The sequence below is a fragment of the Enhydra lutris genome, unplaced genomic scaffold (assembly GCF_002288905.1).
Source record: "Enhydra lutris kenyoni isolate GAN:26980312 unplaced genomic scaffold, ASM228890v2 scaffoldscaffold13, whole genome shotgun sequence".
Lineage (NCBI taxonomy): Eukaryota > Metazoa > Chordata > Mammalia > Carnivora > Mustelidae > Enhydra > Enhydra lutris.
Window position 1 is genome coordinate 54,660,907 of NW_019154097.1, and position 18,775 is coordinate 54,679,681.

Sequence of the window (18,775 nt, forward strand, 5' to 3'; positions counted from 1 at the left end):
GGGGTGGAGCTTGCCGTCCTTCAGAACCGTAAGACGTGCCTTTGAAGGCTTCATGGTCAAACTCGGGTGTAGGGTAATGAGTCCATTCCTCTTTGGCCTGGTGGAACACAGTCGGGGGCAGAGGTGTTAAGCGGATAAACACACGTGAATCTAGAAACTGTGACGTGAGCACAAACAACAAAGATTTAGAGCAAGGTGCAGGAGGGAAGCTTGTGATCTGATGGGCGTCACCTCAAGTCTGTGAGATGGTCATGGGAAGTAGGAGACCGTTCCTGGCCGTGTGCCCACCGTGTGCCTTGACCTGGGTAACGGAGGCAGGAAGACTGGTAGGAGTGGGAGAGGGCTGAGGTGTGGGGCCTGTCAGCCCATTTAGTGTGTAATGTGTTGCTTGTCTGTGATCTGTTGAAAATGTGCCGATCCCTTTTACCCCCTGGCCCTCCACCCTGCTGCTATACCTTCCAGAAGGAAACCTGAAGTCCACAGGGAATCCATGTGGCATGGGACCCAGTGGCCAGCAGTGCAACCCCTCTGGCTGGAGGCTGATCCTCTCCAAGCAGTCCTCTCCCTGGGGATGGCTCTGACAGGCACTCCCTGTCACTGAGACCACATGAAGCCTGCATGGCCCCTTGATCCTAGAGGATAGCTGCTCTGCCCCCTTCTCTGCACCTGGGCCCCCAGTCTCTCCTCACCCAGGTGGTGGGGTCTCCCTGGCCTTTGCCCGCACACTGACCCCTCGAAGTGCTCTAGATTGGCTGGAGTTTGGCCTGTCCAGGGCTCTGTCCATCCTGCCTTGTCCCTTGGGTTCCCTCCGGCTGGGTGTCCTCCTGCCCTGTCTTTGGCCCCATGGCATCCTGGCAGCCCCGAGCCATCCAGCTGCTGGTGACCCGTGTCAGCCTCTAAGCCTGGTGTCACACAGCGTGGGTGTCCTCTGCCCAGGAGCAGCACCTGACCTACACGCCAGTTACACCTCCCTGTGTTGGATCAGCTGGCTCTGACCTGCTGTCCACTCCTTGGCCCTTAGCCCTACCCTGTCCTTTCTGTGGCTTACCCCTTCTTTCTACCAGACAAAGAGACTTCTAGAATGTTCAGCCTCTCAGCATTCCCTGCTGAGCCTTGATGGAGCCAAGAGCTCGGTAGCCTTCTTGTGGGTGCAGCTGCTGCCAGGGCCTGTCGTGTCTGGGGCTGGACCTGTGTGTGTCGCTTTGTCCCGACTCAGCCTGGGAGCCTGAGTACCCTAGACAGAGAACAGGGTCACCTGCTTGAGTGTGGTTTGGCCTGGACAGTGGCCCTGTGGGGTGCACAGGGCCTCGTGTGAGTGAGTAAACTGCTGGGGACCAGAATTTTCCTGTCTATTAAATTGGAGAAGTTAGTGGTTTGATCTACATTTCTGAGAGCCTGAAGGCAGATGCTTTAGGGATTTTGCAAAATCCCTAAATAAAATAAAATTTCGTTAATGCTAGTAAAATTTGTTAATGTGAATAAAATTTGTTAATGTGAATAAAGTTTTGTTAATCTTTTGTTAGTTTTGCACAAAAGTGTACTTGGTAGAAATCAGGTCCATGTTGGAGACCCCGTGGCTGAGCTTGTGCTGTGCCGTTAACGCCCTTGGGCGGTGGTCTGCCGTGGTCAGCATCATCCCGCGCTGTGTGTCCGAGTGCCCTGGATAAAGGTTTGCTTGGCTTGGAGTTGTTTTGGGTTCGAGTCTGGCAATGGCTGTTGGCATTCACCCGTGCTCCGTGTTTACTAGCCTGGCAGGACGAGGCCCGGGCCCCACACGAGGAGCAGAGCTCCACCAGGGGATGACTGCCCATCTTGCCACACTGCAGCGCCCTGTCCGGGTCCTTCCCAGAGGCGGTGGCTGGTCCTTGGGCTTTCTGCACACGCGGGGTGGCTGATGTTCTTCCTGGGAGGACACAGACAGCTGTGGGGGGCGGGGGGCGGGTGCAGAGGTCACACGGGGCCAGAGCCTGCTTCTGCTGCGTCTCCAGGAAGGTCATTAAAATGTCTCCTGCTGCTTCAGAGTAAGCTGTGTCCTCTGTTCCCTGAAAGTGGGTGTTCTCCGGCTGGGACTTTGCTGAGGAGGCGGACGCTAAGGGGCCGCAGTACGAAGATGGTTCTCCGAAGCTCAGACCTCGTCTCCTGCTGCAGACGCCCGCTCAAAAAGGCATTGATCGATAGGCATGCCGACTTCGCCTTCAAGCACTAAGCGCTTTGTTTTGGACTCCCAAAGGCTTGCGGAAATGCCAGTGACCCCAGAGTTCAGCTTACTCTTGGAACTAGCAGTTTAATGTTTTATGAGTTTTCTCTTCTTTGCTTCCCAAGAAAGGCTGAGGTTCACCAGAGAAGGCATCCCGGTGGGAAGAGTTGGCCATCCAGGCGCTGGTGTCATGGGTCAGGGCCCTGGGCTCGGCGCACACGTGGGGTCCCTTTCTGCCCCTTGGTATGTAGGGGAGAGGGCAGGGCCATCTGTCGGCCGGTAGTTTGAACCACTTTTTTGGGGCACTTTAGCCGGATTCATGGAAACGGAAAAACGTGCTCCTGTGGGAGGCTGGGCTTTCTTGGTTCCTGAGGGCCTCGCTGTTCCTCGCCCTCTGGCCTGCGAGGCCAGGATCCCTGCCGTGGGGCCGACCCCCTGAGTGTGCCGCCAGCCGTTCTCTGTCTCCGCAGAGTTCGTATACAGACGTGAGCCCCTCCTGGCTCCTTGTCCTCGGCCCGCGCTTTGCCTTCCTTTGCAGCCGGATGGGCATCTAAATGGGGAGGGTGGTGTGCACTTCCTGTCTCCCACTTGCTCCTCTGCTCTCACACCCTTTGCCTTAAGCCCCCTCCTTGCCCACATTGGGGTCACCCTCCCCTGCTCCTTTCCCACGTGACAGAGCCGTGCCCTGGATGTCCCCCCCCACCAGATGTCCCCTCATGTGCCAGTCATACCTGTGTGTTTACCTTTCGACCGTCTTATGCCCGTGGTAGTGGCTGAGTGGTGTGCACGGACCCTGTTTTGTGAGGGGGGGGCCTGGGAGGAGGCTGTCTCAGCAGGGCCTTGTAGAGGTCTGACTCACTGGTCCAGCGGTGCCCATGGCCCCAGGAACTGACTGCTTCCTGGGGGCTGCTCTGTGACGTCATGGCTCTCTCTTTCCGTCTTGGCTGTGGCTTGACAGATAGCAAGAAGGACCCTTCGTGTCATGTTCTTTTGGTTCACATGAGCCATGCAGTTTCTGTGCCCCATCAGCCTGCAGCCCCATGAGGTCAGGCTTGTGTTTCTCGTTCCCCAGGTTTGTGCAGGACCCACAGAGCTTGTCGCTGGGGCCTGTCACCGCTGGGTGAGTGGCTGAGTGCCTCTAGCTGCCGATGGCGCTGGGACCTGCCACAGAGCGTTTAGCGGCGTCCCTTGTGCTGCCCTTAGGGGAGATTTTACCTTCCCTCTGGCTTTGGGACAGTTGAGCCCCGACCAAGTGTCAGGCCTCGGCGGGCCTGGGGACGCAGGGCCAACAGCCCTGAGGGTGGAGCTCATCCCACGGCTGCGGGCATGGTGCCTGTCCTGTGCCTGCCCTGCAGGGTCACGTGTCCTCTGGTGTTACTCCTTCCATTCCTGCTTTCCTGGAAAGCATCTCACCACTGGGAGAAGCAGGTGTTCTTTCTAACTGGGCCCGAGGGCTTTGCTCACCTGAGCTCAGCCCCAGCACTCTGAAAGGCCCAGTCACCTTCCTGTCTGGGGCCGCCAGACACACGGGGGTGCTGCCTCTGAGTTGACACTCTTGTTCCTGTGACATGTCAGGACTGGGCTGGGCTCTAGTCAGACACCAGGGGGCTGAGGCCTGCTGGTGCTTTAAGGGCCTGCACAGTGAGCCGGCAGCCAGGAGACGAAGACACAGGCGTCCTGTGCCCCCAGCTTGCCCCCCCCAGCTGCCACCTGCTCTTGGGGTGGTCTCCCATCTGACCCCCACATGGCTATGAGGGCATTGTGCTGCCACTTTGTGGGACACGGGGCTTGGCAGACTCCCCCAAGGCTTTCCCCACCGAGCTGGTGGTCAGGGCAGCTTCTGTGTGGCTCGGGTCGATGGCATGCTGGCTGCGTTCTCGCCTTGGCATGCACGAGTGAGGGAATGGGGCTGGTTGAATTCAGTAGCCCGTGTTGGAACATGGGTTCCAAGCCCTCGTGAGCTGCTCACCTGAGTTCAGTGATTCTGGGGTCGACGTCACAGTGCTTGATTATCAGGTTGGCCCATGAAGAGTTTAGATGGAGTTAGAACTCAAAATAGCCTCTTAGTAGGACTGTTTCAAGTGGCTCTGTGCGCCTGTTCTTAAGTGTCTGGTCGTGGAGCACCTGGAGGGGTGGGAGCGGTCGGTCAGGCGTGCGGCTGGGTCACACCTGGGTGTGAGACTCTGGGATAGCCAAAGGGAGGTGAGAGTGAGGGGCCCGGTCCGTGGTCCACTCTCTCCTCTCTGCGTGTGTCCCCTTCACTTCTATATTGAAAAACAAAACTCTGTGCTCATGTGTGGGAGAGAAGAAATGGGCATTGTCAGTCATCCCCGTAGATGAAGGATTTCTCCAAGTTGAGTGATGAAAGCTGAAAGGCTGCAGTCGGAGGCTGGGTGTGGCTGAGTCCGTAGGTGCCCTCCACGGCCCTCAGCCCGAGCCTGACGTGGTCCCGCCTCCCTGGAGCTGCTCCTGTGAGTGCCCCGCAGCCCCCCATGGCACAGTCCAGGTGTATGTTCTGCTTCCCCAGGGCTCTTGAGATGGTAAGGATTTCCTGTGGAAAGAGGCACCTTCCCCGCACGGAGAGGTTGGCTCCTTAGTGAGGGTCCTTTCCCAGGACACCTCCCTTCCCAAACCCTCTCCACAGAGCTCGCTTCCTAAGGGGCTGCCCTGGTCATCGTCCCCTCCATCAGGCCCTGGGGACGGCCACCCCGGGTGTAGAATAGTGAGGCTGTGTGGTCTCCGGAGTCAAGGACTCTTCTTCCCGTGCATGCTGGACATGTCAGAAGCAGAGGGCTCCCTGGCAGGATGGGGGCACTAAGGGCGTTTTGGGGGAAAGAGAGGCAAAGACCAGGCACTGGAGGTGCTTTGTGGCCGTGCCAGGGGGGTGAGTGTTAGCCCATGGGCCGTCAGGACTGCGGGGTCCTGAACGGGGCCACCCGTGGTCTTCTGAAGGGTCGGTTCCGAGGGGGCTGGCCCAGGTGGGGCCCATAGGGAAGGTCGGTGTGCCGGGATCGTGGCCCGTCGTGAGCAGCCACCCGGGTACCCCGGCCCCCTGGGGTGTCCTCGCCCCCCCCCCCGCTGGCGGCCGGCCGGGCTGCGTGGGGAAATGGGCCCAGCTCGGGCAGAGGGGGCTCCCTCACCCTGACTGCTGCACATCTGGCTGCTGGGATCCGGATGGAAGTGCTTGCTGCTAATTTAGCTCATTCAGAAGTGCTTTCTCCCCGAGCGCTGTGGTGCCGACAATTTTCCCCATTGTGTATGGGGTTGAGCTCCCCCTCCCCCCCGCCGCCTGCGTGTTCTGGGATCACCCTGGGTGTCTCTTTGAAATCCAGAAACTCCTGAAAAGCTCTAAGTAGCTATTCACCAGTGAGGAAATGGCAGCGTGCCGCTTGCACGTGCAGCTCTATTTTGGGACCAGCGTGACGAGCGTGTCCTGGTCCCGGGGGGCCCGTGGCTGGGGTGGTGTCCCGCGGGCCAGGTCTCACCGCTCTGCCCTCTCGCCTTTCTCACGCAGTGCCCGAGGGCTGGAGAAGGCCCGGCAGCAGCTCCAGGAGGAGGTCCGCCAGGTCAGCAGCCAGCTGCTGGAGGAGAGGAAGAAGCGGGAGACGCAGGAGGCCTTGGCACGGAGACTCCAGAAGCGGGTCCTGCTGCTGACGAAGGTACGGGGTGTGGCGGGGCTGCCCGGGCTGGCCCTGCTCGGGAGGCCTGCTATCCCGGCCTGCAGCCACCAGCCTGTCCCTGCCATGTCTAGCTAGAGCACCTGGTCCCCAGACGTGCATGGTTGTCAAGATCGCTACCAAGGGAAGGGCACCGTTAACCACAGCGGTTTATGTGGTCTGACTGGTCAGGCTTGTGTGGAGCTGCCCGTGTTCTCCCACAGAAGAGCGTCCACTTCCCTGCATCCAGAGCAGAGAGTCATGGTGGCTTCCTCAAGCTGGCCTTTTATCCTGGGATGCTTGCGGGTTCTTGAATCCCAGCAAAGACTTCTGTAAACCCCGCTGGTTCCTTTGGGACTCAGAGGGCCCAGGTGTGGGCCCTGTTCTGGAAGGCCATCCCGCCACCCAGTGCTCCGGTGAGGAGCAGGGCTGGGGCTGTGCTGACCTGGTCCGCAGGCAGGGTCTGCCTTGCCCTAGGCTGTGGGCAAGGGCAGCCTTCCCTTCCTTCAGGGACCTGTGAGCACAGGGTAAGTGGGGGCTGGCCTGTGGCCCGTGGTTTGGAATGAGAATGGTCTCTGGGGCCAGATGCCCTGGGCTGAATGTTCTTGTTCCCAGCCTTATGGGTGGAGACAGGGTTCTCTCTAATCCTCCTGTGCCTGACAAGCTTCTGATGTCTAGCTGGACAGAGTCTGCAGGCAGCGTGTTACTTAAACATTCCCTTGGTTGCTGAAGTTTTAGGAGACAGGGGCGAGAGAGCCTGAATCTGGCCCTAGACATTCTCCAGGCACGGATGTGGGCTGTCCAGCCTGTTGGCCAAAGACACCTTCCAACTGCCCCAAACCCCACACTGTGTGGGCCTTGTAGGCCATGCCAGGGAGTGACGGTCTACCTGGGGGACGCCAGGAGTTATGCCTCATGCTCTCAGCCTCTGGGACCTCCTGCTTATGAAGCTTGGAGGGGACAGTCCTATTTCAGCTACAAAAAGCCTGCCATTTCATGGCTTCTCCAGCACATTCCTTGTCATGCCATGTTGTCACTCAGAGCCTTGGCATTACTCAGGGCCCTGGGTCCAGAGGCTTCCCAGGTCATGCTCGGCCAACCTTTGCATAGAGGTCCCTGGTGCTGCCCCCGACATCCTGGCTCTGTGGGTGGTCTCTGTGGGAGAGTCATGCAGCGTCCCCTCATGCGCCATGTCCAGGATCTTGGCAGCCTTCTGGCAAAGGCGAGGACATGGTCCTTAGGCCTGGGTGCTCATGGTGGGTGATGGTCAGGGTTACGGAGCCGCCTCCTGGTGCTGCCACTTATTTTTCCCTTCCTTCCCCAGCATGTACTGTGTGCCACCAGCTCATCTCTGCGCGTGGGTGGGGTCATGGCCCTTCCAGCACTTACAGTCTCACGGGACAGGAAACGGTGACACACGTTTGCTAATTGTGATGGAAGTTTTCCTTTTTTTACATTTTTGTTTTAGAGAGGAAGAGTGTGCTTGCACACAGCAGGTGGGGGGTGAGGGCAGGGGGAGAGAAGCTCCCAAGCAGACTCCCAGCTGGACATGGAGTCCGACATGAGGCTCTCTCTTATGACTCTGAGATCATGACCTGAGCTGAGATTGAGCCGACCGCCCAACCAACTGAGCCCCACACTCATGCCCCGTGTGGTGGAAGTTGTTGGAGCTGAAGCCGTGGCGGAGCTGGGGCCAGAGAGTCAGTTTGTGAGAGTCGCGTGCAGGATTTGGGGGCATGGGCATGAAGGGGCAGCCCATGCTGCCGGCATCGGTCCAGACCGTGGAGGGCAGAGGGAACCAGAGGTGGATGGCATGCCTGCCCGGAGGGCGCGTCCACGGCTCAGACGGAGGGGCTGCATGTGGCTGGGGTGAGGGACGCCTGGACCTGATGTTCTGTATGTGGGAGCGAGGCCAGGCTGCCATCCCCAGCGTGGGAAGCTCCCTTGGAGAATGTGCTCAGTCCGTCCGGGTCCCCGTTTTGCCATCCACAGAGCAAGCAGGGCCGTGGTGTGCTGAAGCAGCCTCATGGGCCAGCCCAACTGGCTGCTGTGTGGATAGTGCTCGTGAGGCACGTGAAAACCACGAAGGAGGGCCCTGAGGAATGGAAACCTGGGACCATTGCGCCATCCGGCAAGCCCACTCTGGGTGTTTCCCCGCGGGCAGCGGAGCCAGCGTGTGGAACAGGTGTGTGCTCCCACGCGTTCACAGCAGCCCAGGTGCCCGGCCGCAGGGGAGCTGGCAGAGAAGACGCGGCATCGGCGCACAACGGAATATCGCTTCACTGTGAAAAAGAAGGAAGTCCTGCCATTTGTGACAACGTGGAGGGGACCTGGAGGGAATTGTGCCAAGTGAAATAAGTCAGAGAAGCACAAATACTGCATGATTTCACACTGGGATCTGAACACGCTGAATTCATGGATACCGGGAACAGATCGGTGGTTGTCAGGCCAGGGGCTGGGGTGGGCATGGTCAGAAGCAACCGACTTCACTTGTAGGATACATCATAGAAGGAAAAATACAAGCCACAGATACAGGGCGTGCCCCCTGCTCATGGGGGATGCAGCTCCCCTCCCAGCCCCCAAGTGTGTGGCAGCCTAAGAGCTACAGGTCTGCTTGGAAGGGGGGCCACAGGGTGCTGTGGCTGGTCGGGAGTCTTCGTGGGGATCCCGGGACCGCTTGTGCGTGGGCATGCGGTGCTCCGTCTCCAGGGCTGTCTGTCCAGCCTCATGGGAGCTCTCACGGCTGGATCTGTGGGAGGCCCTGGGTTTCTGGGGCTGTCCTCCCTGCGAGGTCTGTCCTGGTTAGCATCCAGCTGGGGACAGCACCCTGCCCACCCTGGTGGCTGCTCTTCTCCTGGGGCACAGTGATAAGGTCTTGTTTGCTTTCAAACAACTACTGCTTTTGTGTTTAATAAACTTCATTTTCTAGAAGTTTGCGATTGATAGAAAAAAGGTAAGGCTAGCTCAGAGAGTCCTCACGTGGTCTGCTGCCCTCCATCTCCCCCGTACTGACCCCTCACATCAGTGTGGCGGGGTCATTACTGGTCACGAACCAGGCCTGACCAGCATCACTAACTGACGTCCCCGCTTTCCTCCTGTTCCCTTAGCTAACGCTCCGCCCTTGCTCTGTCCTGGGATCCTAGCAGGACTGAGCGGTCACTTCTTCTTGGCTCCTCAGGCTGTAACGGTTAGCCCTTTTGATGACTTTTCATATTCCGAGCTTTTTGTTTTGAGATAGTTACACATCACAGGAAGGCAAGGATAGCACAGAGGTTTCCTCACACCCTGCACCACTTCCTCGCTGCTTCCTTTCTATGTCATCATGGTTCCACGAGCTGATACGGGCACACACTTGTGCACGTCTGTCTTCTTATCATGTGTGGCTTAGCATTGCCACTGCTGGCAAGGTGCTGCATGGCCTCACGCATGCCCAGTCACACCCACCTCACCTGCCCCACAATGGCCTGGGCACAGCGACCACTCATCCATCCTCTGTCCCTAAAGTTTATCCTTTCAACAGCATGGTAACCATGGAATCGTCTGGCATGTGGCCATTGGGAGACTGGCTTTTCCACTCTGTGGATCTTCCCGATCTGCCCAGTTTGTGCCTGTGTCAGTGTGTGGTCCCTTTTTGCTGCTGAGCAGGACTCCATGAAGCGGGCATGCTACAGACGTATGCCCGGGTGTCAAATGGTGTTTTCATGGCTTCCAGGTTTTGTTGTTACAAAGGCCCCAACTCACGACAATGCCCAGGTTTTGGGTGGCTGTGAGTTTTTGTTCCTCTGGCTGCAACTGTGGAGCCCGGCATCAGCGGCCCCTGGGAGCTGGGGACAGGTAGTTCCATACCATCCTGGAGGTGGTAGCCCAGTGGCATTTCTGGGGCGGCAGCTCCGAGCTGTTGTCCAGGCGTGGGGTGTGGGGATGTGGGCCAGCATGGTTCTTCCAATGCCAAGCCTGCATTTGCTGGTTTTCTCTTGCTGCGGTGGTGCTATGGCCATGGGTGGCAGTGGACATGGCACAAGGGTGCTATCTCACAGTTCTGGGCGGGACTGGCTGCTTCCTAGGACCTAGGGACCCAGGTCCTAGCAGACCGAATTGGGTGGCAGCCCCAGCCTTGGGGGGTGCTGGTGCAGAGGCTGTTGGGGAGAGTTTGCACCAGGTTGGCTGGGCCTGTTGTAGAGTTCAGTTCTGTGGTTGCAGGACCACAGGGGTCCCATCCGTGCTGGCTGTCCTTGCTGCTGCTGTCTGCTCACGTTTTTTCTCACTTTCCCTGAGGCCCCTGAGGCCCCAGGGGGTCGAGGCCACGCTGCATATCTTTGTGGCTTCCTTTTCTGCCCACACCAGCAAAACTCTTTGCTTCTCCCAGCTTTTGTGGCTTGGTCTGGGGCCAAGGCAGCCTAATCCTTTGGTTTCAGGGTCTCTGAACTTAGTTCCATCTGCAGAAATGTCCCCATCTTGCCAGGTGACCATGGCACATCGTGGCCTACCACCTGCGCAGTTACAGATGGGTTATGCTGTGGACGCCAAGGCTTGGAAACTTAGGCGTCTACAAGGCCGGTGGGCAGCACAGATGTGGGGAGTGGTCCTGTGCAATGGGATAGGGTGGACCGGAAGACGGGGTGGGTGTGCCACTCAGAAGGGGCAGCCCCTCCCGGCCCCAGCTGCCGTGTGCCACAGGAATCGCCCTGCCATGTGCTGCAGGAATCGCCCAATTCTGGGAGAAGTCAGCACCCCTTCTATGAAGTATCCCACTCACAGATTTCCCATGGGTCAAGCAGGTGTGCTCATTGTGTGTGTTGAAGGTGACCAGAAGGGATTCGAGAGCAGAGAAGCAGTTGCTGCACACAGGGCCCGTGGGTCCAGTGTTCATGCTAATTAAGTGAGTCCCTCTGGAAAGATCTGCCCGTTGGCCATGAGCAGGTATGGAAAGAACCTTCCTGTCCTCCTAGTGGCCATGCTACTGTCCTCCATATCCTCGGATCACCACACCAGGGGGGCCAGCGGCTGCGAGCCCTCTCTGTTGGCCGAGATCACTTGGGTTCTAACAGTTAGAATCCCTGTGGGAGAGCCTCGTCAAACCAGCGCCTCACAACTGGAGCTGGCAGCTGTGACCCCCACCTGCGGACCCCGTGGCCCTCTGTGCCCAGACTGTGCCCCCACCTTTGTGAGGTTTTAGCCTGGCTGTCTTCTTGGGCATTTTCTGTCCTGCAAGGTGACTGTCCAGGTCCCAAGGCAGGAAATTTCCATTTTCTCTGTCTCAGCAGGTTGGAACCCAGTGGCCCTTCCTGGCCTCATTCCGTCCTCGCCCTGACCCCTGGTGCTCATGGGCCTTGCTGAGTTCAGGAAAGAGTAGCTATTGATTGCCTGGCACTGACTGATGGCGTAGACTGACTGTTGCTTGAAGGCACGTTCCCGATGGGTCGATAGCAATCTCCCATGCAGCCCCGGGTCCGGCTTGCAGGGTCCCGTCTGGCCATCCAGGGGGATGATGAAGCCGTTCATCAGGCCTGTCTGTGTGGGTGGGGGTGCGGCCGGCCTGCTGCGTGCCAGGGGCATGCCCACTGTGTGGCCATGATCACAGTGACCCTGTGGGCTTGCGGCATGTCTGTCCCACCCCAGCCAGGCCTGCTCCTGTTCAGGTGCGTCCTCCTCAGGGTGCCTCCGTGGTGTCCGTTCTCAGGCCTGAGGGCGTGGGGTTGTTGGTCTTCCCCTGTCCTTGCTGAGGAGATCTGGACGCCGCCGTCAGCGCCCCACTCACCTGAGTGCATCGGGATTGGCAGTGGGCTGTGTGGGGTGTAATGGCTTCCAGGGCTCTCTGGACGCCGCCGTCAGCGCCCCACTCACCTGAGTGCATCGGGATTGTCAGTGGGCTGTGTGGGGTGTAATGGCTTCCAGGCAGTGCACCCAGCCCCAGTGGCGGCCAGAGCCTCACTCGGCAGGGAGCTTGGAATAGAACCCTGCCCGTGGCACAGGGCTGCCTCTGGGAGAGTGTTTCTGTGTCCCTGCCTTCCGGAGCTGCTGTGTGACCCCCTGCCACATTCTTAGGAACATGGCTGGGCATGCGTTTCTTGTGGCCGCAGGATGTGTGTGCCATGCCGGGGATGCTGTCTCGTTGGACGGTTCTGCCGGGGCTCCTCATAAAGGCATTCCATTTCAGAATGTGTGTAGTGCTTGTCGCTGGTGTATCCCTCTCAAGCAGGCTGGGGCACACTGTCCTCAGCCTGGCCTTGAGCAGGGTCCTCCTGCGCCTCCCGCCCTCCCCTCCTCTCGGTCAAGTGTCCCCAAAACCTATCTGTGTCCCTCTGATGTCCACTCCCAGGAGCCCTTGCTGCTTCCTTGCTTGCTTGAGTCCCCCCAAGCTGGGCCGTTCCCATCCTTTCCTGAGGCCTGGACATCTGTTCTCCTCTTGTCGTTGGCTGGGCTGGGAGCCCCAAGCCATCAGTGAACTCCAGGGGCGGGACTGGGGGTGGAGCTTGCCGTCCTTCAGAACCGTAAGACGTGCCTTTGAAGGCTTCATGGTCAAACTCGGGTGTAGGGTAATGAGTCCATTCCTCTTTGGCCTGGTGGAACACAGTCGGGGGCAGAGGTGTTAAGCGGATAAACACACGTGAATCTAGAAACTGTGACGTGAGCACAAACAACAAAGATTTAGAGCAAGGTGCAGGAGGGAAGCTTGTGATCTGATGGGCGTCACCTCAAGTCTGTGAGATGGTCATGGGAAGTAGGAGACCGTTCCTGGCCGTGTGCCCACCGTGTGCCTTGACCTGGGTAACGGAGGCAGGAAGACTGGTAGGAGTGGGAGAGGGCTGAGGTGTGGGGCCTGTCAGCCCATTTAGTGTGTAATGTGTTGCTTGTCTGTGATCTGTTGAAAATGTGCCGATCCCTTTTACCCCCTGGCCCTCCACCCTGCTGCTATACCTTCCAGAAGGAAACCTGAAGTCCACAGGGAATCCATGTGGCATGGGACCCAGTGGCCAGCAGTGCAACCCCTCTGGCTGGAGGCTGATCCTCTCCAAGCAGTCCTCTCCCTGGGGATGGCTCTGACAGGCACTCCCTGTCACTGAGACCACATGAAGCCTGCATGGCCCCTTGATCCTAGAGGATAGCTGCTCTGCCCCCTTCTCTGCACCTGGGCCCCCAGTCTCTCCTCACCCAGGTGGTGGGGTCTCCCTGGCCTTTGCCCGCACACTGACCCCTCGAAGTGCTCTAGATTGGCTGGAGTTTGGCCTGTCCAGGGCTCTGTCCATCCTGCCTTGTCCCTTGGGTTCCCTCCGGCTGGGTGTCCTCCTGCCCTGTCTTTGGCCCCATGGCATCCTGGCAGCCCCGAGCCATCCAGCTGCTGGTGACCCGTGTCAGCCTCTAAGCCTGGTGTCACACAGCGTGGGTGTCCTCTGCCCAGGAGCAGCACCTGACCTACACGCCAGTTACACCTCCCTGTGTTGGATCAGCTGGCTCTGACCTGCTGTCCACTCCTTGGCCCTTAGCCCTACCCTGTCCTTTCTGTGGCTTACCCCTTCTTTCTACCAGACAAAGAGACTTCTAGAATGTTCAGCCTCTCAGCATTCCCTGCTGAGCCTTGATGGAGCCAAGAGCTCGGTAGCCTTCTTGTGGGTGCAGCTGCTGCCAGGGCCTGTCGTGTCTGGGGCTGGACCTGTGTGTGTCGCTTTGTCCCGACTCAGCCTGGGAGCCTGAGTACCCTAGACAGAGAACAGGGTCACCTGCTTGAGTGTGGTTTGGCCTGGACAGTGGCCCTGTGGGGTGCACAGGGCCTCGTGTGAGTGAGTAAACTGCTGGGGACCAGAATTTTCCTGTCTATTAAATTGGAGAAGTTAGTGGTTTGATCTACATTTCTGAGAGCCTGAAGGCAGATGCTTTAGGGATTTTGCAAAATCCCTAAATAAAATAAAATTTCGTTAATGCGAGTAAAATTTGTTAATGTGAATAAAATTTGTTAATGTGAATAAAGTTTTGTTAATCTTTTGTTAGTTTTGCACAAAAGTGTACTTGGTAGAAATCAGGTCCATGTTGGAGACCCCGTGGCTGAGCTTGTGCTGTGCCGTTAACGCCCTTGGGCGGTGGTCTGCCGTGGTCAGCATCATCCCGCGCTGTGTGTCCGAGTGCCCTGGATAAAGGTTTGCTTGGCTTGGAGTTGTTTTGGGTTCGAGTCTGGCAATGGCTGTTGGCATTCACCCGTGCTCCGTGTTTACTAGCCTGGCAGGACGAGGCCCGGGCCCCACACGAGGAGCAGAGCTCCACCAGGGGATGACTGCCCATCTTGCCACACTGCAGCGCCCTGTCCGGGTCCTTCCCAGAGGCGGTGGCTGGTCCTTGGGCTTTCTGCACACGCGGGGTGGCTGATGTTCTTCCTGGGAGGACACAGACAGCTGTGGGGGGCGGGGGGCGGGTGCAGAGGTCACACGGGGCCAGAGCCTGCTTCTGCTGCGTCTCCAGGAAGGTCATTAAAATGTCTCCTGCTGCTTCAGAGTAAGCTGTGTCCTCTGTTCCCTGAAAGTGGGTGTTCTCCGGCTGGGACTTTGCTGAGGAGGCGGACGCTAAGGGGCCGCAGTACGAAGATGGTTCTCCGAAGCTCAGACCTCGTCTCCTGCTGCAGACGCCCGCTCAAAAAGGCATTGATCGATAGGCATGCCGACTTCGCCTTCAAGCACTAAGCGCTTTGTTTTGGACTCCCAAAGGCTTGCGGAAATGCCAGTGACCCCAGAGTTCAGCTTACTCTTGGAACTAGCAGTTTAATGTTTTATGAGTTTTCTCTTCTTTGCTTCCCAAGAAAGGCTGAGGTTCACCAGAGAAGGCATCCCGGTGGGAAGAGTTGGCCATCCAGGCGCTGGTGTCATGGGTCAGGGCCCTGGGCTCGGCGCACACGTGGGGTCCCTTTCTGCCCCTTGGTATGTAGGGGAGAGGGCAGGGCCATCTGTCGGCCGGTAGTTTGAACCACTTTTTTGGGGCACTTTAGCCGGATTCATGGAAACGGAAAAACGTGCTCCTGTGGGAGGCTGGGCTTTCTTGGTTCCTGAGGGCCTCGCTGTTCCTCGCCCTCTGGCCTGCGAGGCCAGGATCCCTGCCGTGGGGCCGACCCCCTGAGTGTGCCGCCAGCCGTTCTCTGTCTCCGCAGAGTTCGTATACAGACGTGAGCCCCTCCTGGCTCCTTGTCCTCGGCCCGCGCTTTGCCTTCCTTTGCAGCCGGATGGGCATCTAAATGGGGAGGGTGGTGTGCACTTCCTGTCTCCCACTTGCTCCTCTGCTCTCACACCCTTTGCCTTAAGCCCCCTCCTTGCCCACATTGGGGTCACCCTCCCCTGCTCCTTTCCCACGTGACAGAGCCGTGCCCTGGATGTCCCCCCCCACCAGATGTCCCCTCATGTGCCAGTCATACCTGTGTGTTTACCTTTCGACCGTCTTATGCCCGTGGTAGTGGCTGAGTGGTGTGCACGGACCCTGTTTTGTGAGGGGGGGCCTGGGAGGAGGCTGTCTCAGCAGGGCCTTGTAGAGGTCTGACTCACTGGTCCAGCGGTGCCCATGGCCCCAGGAACTGACTGCTTCCTGGGGGCTGCTCTGTGACGTCATGGCTCTCTCTTTCCGTCTCGGCTGTGGCTTGACAGATAGCAAGAAGGACCCTTCGTGTCATGTTCTTTTGGTTCACATGAGCCATGCAGTTTCTGTGCCCCATCAGCCTGCAGCCCCATGAGGTCAGGCTTGTGTTTCTCGTTCCCCAGGTTTGTGCAGGACCCACAGAGCTTGTCGCTGGGGCCTGTCACCGCTGGGTGAGTGGCTGAGTGCCTCTAGCTGCCGATGGCGCTGGGACCTGCCACAGAGCGTTTAGCGGCGTCCCTTGTGCTGCCCTTAGGGGAGATTTTACCTTCCCTCTGGCTTTGGGACAGTTGAGCCCCGACCAAGTGTCAGGCCTCGGCGGGCCTGGGGACGCAGGGCCAACAGCCCTGAGGGTGGAGCTCATCCCACGGCTGCGGGCATGGTGCCTGTCCTGTGCCTGCCCTGCAGGGTCACGTGTCCTCTGGTGTTACTCCTTCCATTCCTGCTTTCCTGGAAAGCATCTCACCACTGGGAGAAGCAGGTGTTCTTTCTAACTGGGCCCGAGGGCTTTGCTCACCTGAGCTCAGCCCCAGCACTCTGAAAGGCCCAGTCACCTTCCTGTCTGGGGCCGCCAGACACACGGGGGTGCTGCCTCTGAGTTGACACTCTTGTTCCTGTGACATGTCAGGACTGGGCTGGGCTCTAGTCAGACACCAGGGGGCTGAGGCCTGCTGGTGCTTTAAGGGCCTGCACAGTGAGCCGGCAGCCAGGAGACGAAGACACAGGCGTCCTGTGCCCCCAGCTTGCCCCCCCCAGCTGCCACCTGCTCTTGGGGTGGTCTCCCATCTGACCCCCACATGGCTATGAGGGCATTGTGCTGCCACTTTGTGGGACACGGGGCTTGGCAGACTCCCCCAAGGCTTTCCCCACCGAGCTGGTGGTCAGGGCAGCTTCTGTGTGGCTCGGGTCGATGGCATGCTGGCTGCGTTCTCGCCTTGGCATGCACGAGTGAGGGAATGGGGCTGGTTGAATTCAGTAGCCCGTGTTGGAACATGGGTTCCAAGCCCTCGTGAGCTGCTCACCTGAGTTCAGTGATTCTGGGGTCGACGTCACAGTGCTTGATTATCAGGTTGGCCCATGAAGAGTTTAGATGGAGTTAGAACTCAAAATAGCCTCTTAGTAGGACTGTTTCAAGTGGCTCTGTGCGCCTGTTCTTAAGTGTCTGGTCGTGGAGCACCTGGAGGGGTGGGAGCGGTCGGTCAGGCGTGCGGCTGGGTCACACCTGGGTGTGAGACTCTGGGATAGCCAAAGGGAGGTGAGAGTGAGGGGCCCGGTCCGTGGTCCACTCTCTCCTCTCTGCGTGTGTCCCCTTCACTTCTATATTGAAAAACAAAACTCTGTGCTCATGTGTGGGAGAGAAGAAATGGGCATTGTCAGTCATCCCCGTAGATGAAGGATTTCTCCAAGTTGAGTGATGAAAGCTGAAAGGCTGCAGTCGGAGGCTGGGTGTGGCTGAGTCCGTAGGTGCCCTCCACGGCCCTCAGCCCGAGCCTGACGTGGTCCCGCCTCCCTGGAGCTGCTCCTGTGAGTGCCCCGCAGCCCCCCATGGCACAGTCCAGGTGTATGTTCTGCTTCCCCAGGGCTCTTGAGATGGTAAGGATTTCCTGTGGAAAGAGGCACCTTCCCCGCACGGAGAGGTTGGCTCCTTAGTGAGGGTCCTTTCCCAGGACACCTCCCTTCCCAAACCCTCTCCACAGAGCTCGCTTCCTAAGGGGCTGCCCTGGTCATCGTCCCCTCCATCAGGCCCTGGGGACGGCCACCCCGGGTGTAGAATAGTGAGGCTGTGTGGTCTCCGGAGTCAAGGACTCTTCTTCCCGTGCATGCTGGACATGTCAGAAGCAGAGGGCTCCCTGGCAGGATGGGGGCACTAAGGGCGTTTTGGGGGAAAGAGAGGCAAAGACCAGGCACTGGAGGTGCTTTGTGGCCGTGCCAGGGGGGTGAGTGTTAGCCCATGGGCCGTCAGGACTGCGGGGTCCTGAACGGGGCCACCCGTGGTCTTCTGAAGGGTCGGTTCCGAGGGGGCTGGCCCAGGTGGGGCCCATAGGGAAGGTCGGTGTGCCGGGATCGTGGCCCGTCGTGAGCAGCCACCCGGGTACCCCGGCCCCCTGGGGTGTCCTCGCCCCCCCCCCCGCTGGCGGCCGGCCGGGCTGCGTGGGGAAATGGGCCCAGCTCGGGCAGAGGGGGCTCCCTCACCCTGACTGCTGCACATCTGGCTGCTGGGATCCGGATGGAAGTGCTTGCTGCTAATTTAGCTCATTCAGAAGTGCTTTCTCCCCGAGCGCTGTGGTGCCGACAATTTTCCCCATTGTGTATGGGGTTGAGCTCCCCCTCCCCCCCGCCGCCTGCGTGTTCTGGGATCACCCTGGGTGTCTCTTTGAAATCCAGAAACTCCTGAAAAGCTCTAAGTAGCTATTCACCAGTGAGGAAATGGCAGCGTGCCGCTTGCACGTGCAGCTCTATTTTGGGACCAGCGTGACGAGCGTGTCCTGGTCCCGGGGGGCCCGTGGCTGGGGTGGTGTCCCGCGGGCCAGGTCTCACCGCTCTGCCCTCTCGCCTTTCTCACGCAGTGCCCGAGGGCTGGAGAAGGCCCGGCAGCAGCTCCAGGAGGAGGTCCGCCAGGTCAGCAGCCAGCTGCTGGAGGAGAGGAAGAAGCGGGAGACGCAGGAGGCCTTGGCACGGAGACTCCAGAAGCGGGTCCTGCTGCTGACGAAGGTACGGGGTGTGGCGGGGCTGCCCGGGCTGGCCCTGCTCGGGAGGCCTGCTATCCCGGCCTGCAGCCACCAGCCTGTCCCTGCCATGTCTAGCTAGAGCACCTGGTCCCCAGACGTGCATGGTTGTCAAGATCGCTACCAAGGGAAGGGCACCGTTAACCACAGCGGTTTATGTGGTCTGACTGGTCAGGCTTGTGTGGAGCTGCCCGTGTTCTCCCACAGAAGAGCGTCCACTTCCCTGCATCCAGAGCAGAGAGTCATGGTGGCTTCCTCAAGCTGGCCTTTTATCCTGGGATGCTTGCGGGTTCTTGAATCCCAGCAAAGACTTCTGTAAACCCCGCTGGTTCCTTTGGGACTCAGAGGGCCCAGGTGTGGGCCCTGTTCTGGAAGGCCATCCCGCCACCCAGTGCTCCGGTGAGGAGCAGGGCTGGGGCTGTGCTGACCTGGTCCGCAGGCAGGGTCTGCCTTGCCCTAGGCTGTGGGCAAGGGCAGCCTTCCCTTCCTTCAGGGACCTGTGAGCACAGGGTAAGTGGGGGCTGGCCTGTGGCCCGTGGTTTGGAATGAGAATGGTCTCTGGGGCCAGATGCCCTGGGCTGAATGTTCTT

At 59.1% G+C, this 18,775-nt stretch overlaps 1 protein-coding gene across 1 annotated transcript in view; it reads left to right on the forward strand.

The window, feature by feature from the left end:
* LOC111145738 (mitotic arrest deficient 1 like 1) overlaps positions 1-18,775 on the forward strand; it is a 329,575-nt gene that overhangs the window by 117,462 nt on the left and 193,338 nt on the right. The window contains exon 11 of the mRNA XM_022500905.1: positions 5,712-5,856. Within this exon, the coding sequence (XP_022356613.1) occupies positions 5,712-5,856 (145 nt within the window). The remainder of the gene's footprint in view (positions 1-5,711; positions 5,857-18,775) is intronic.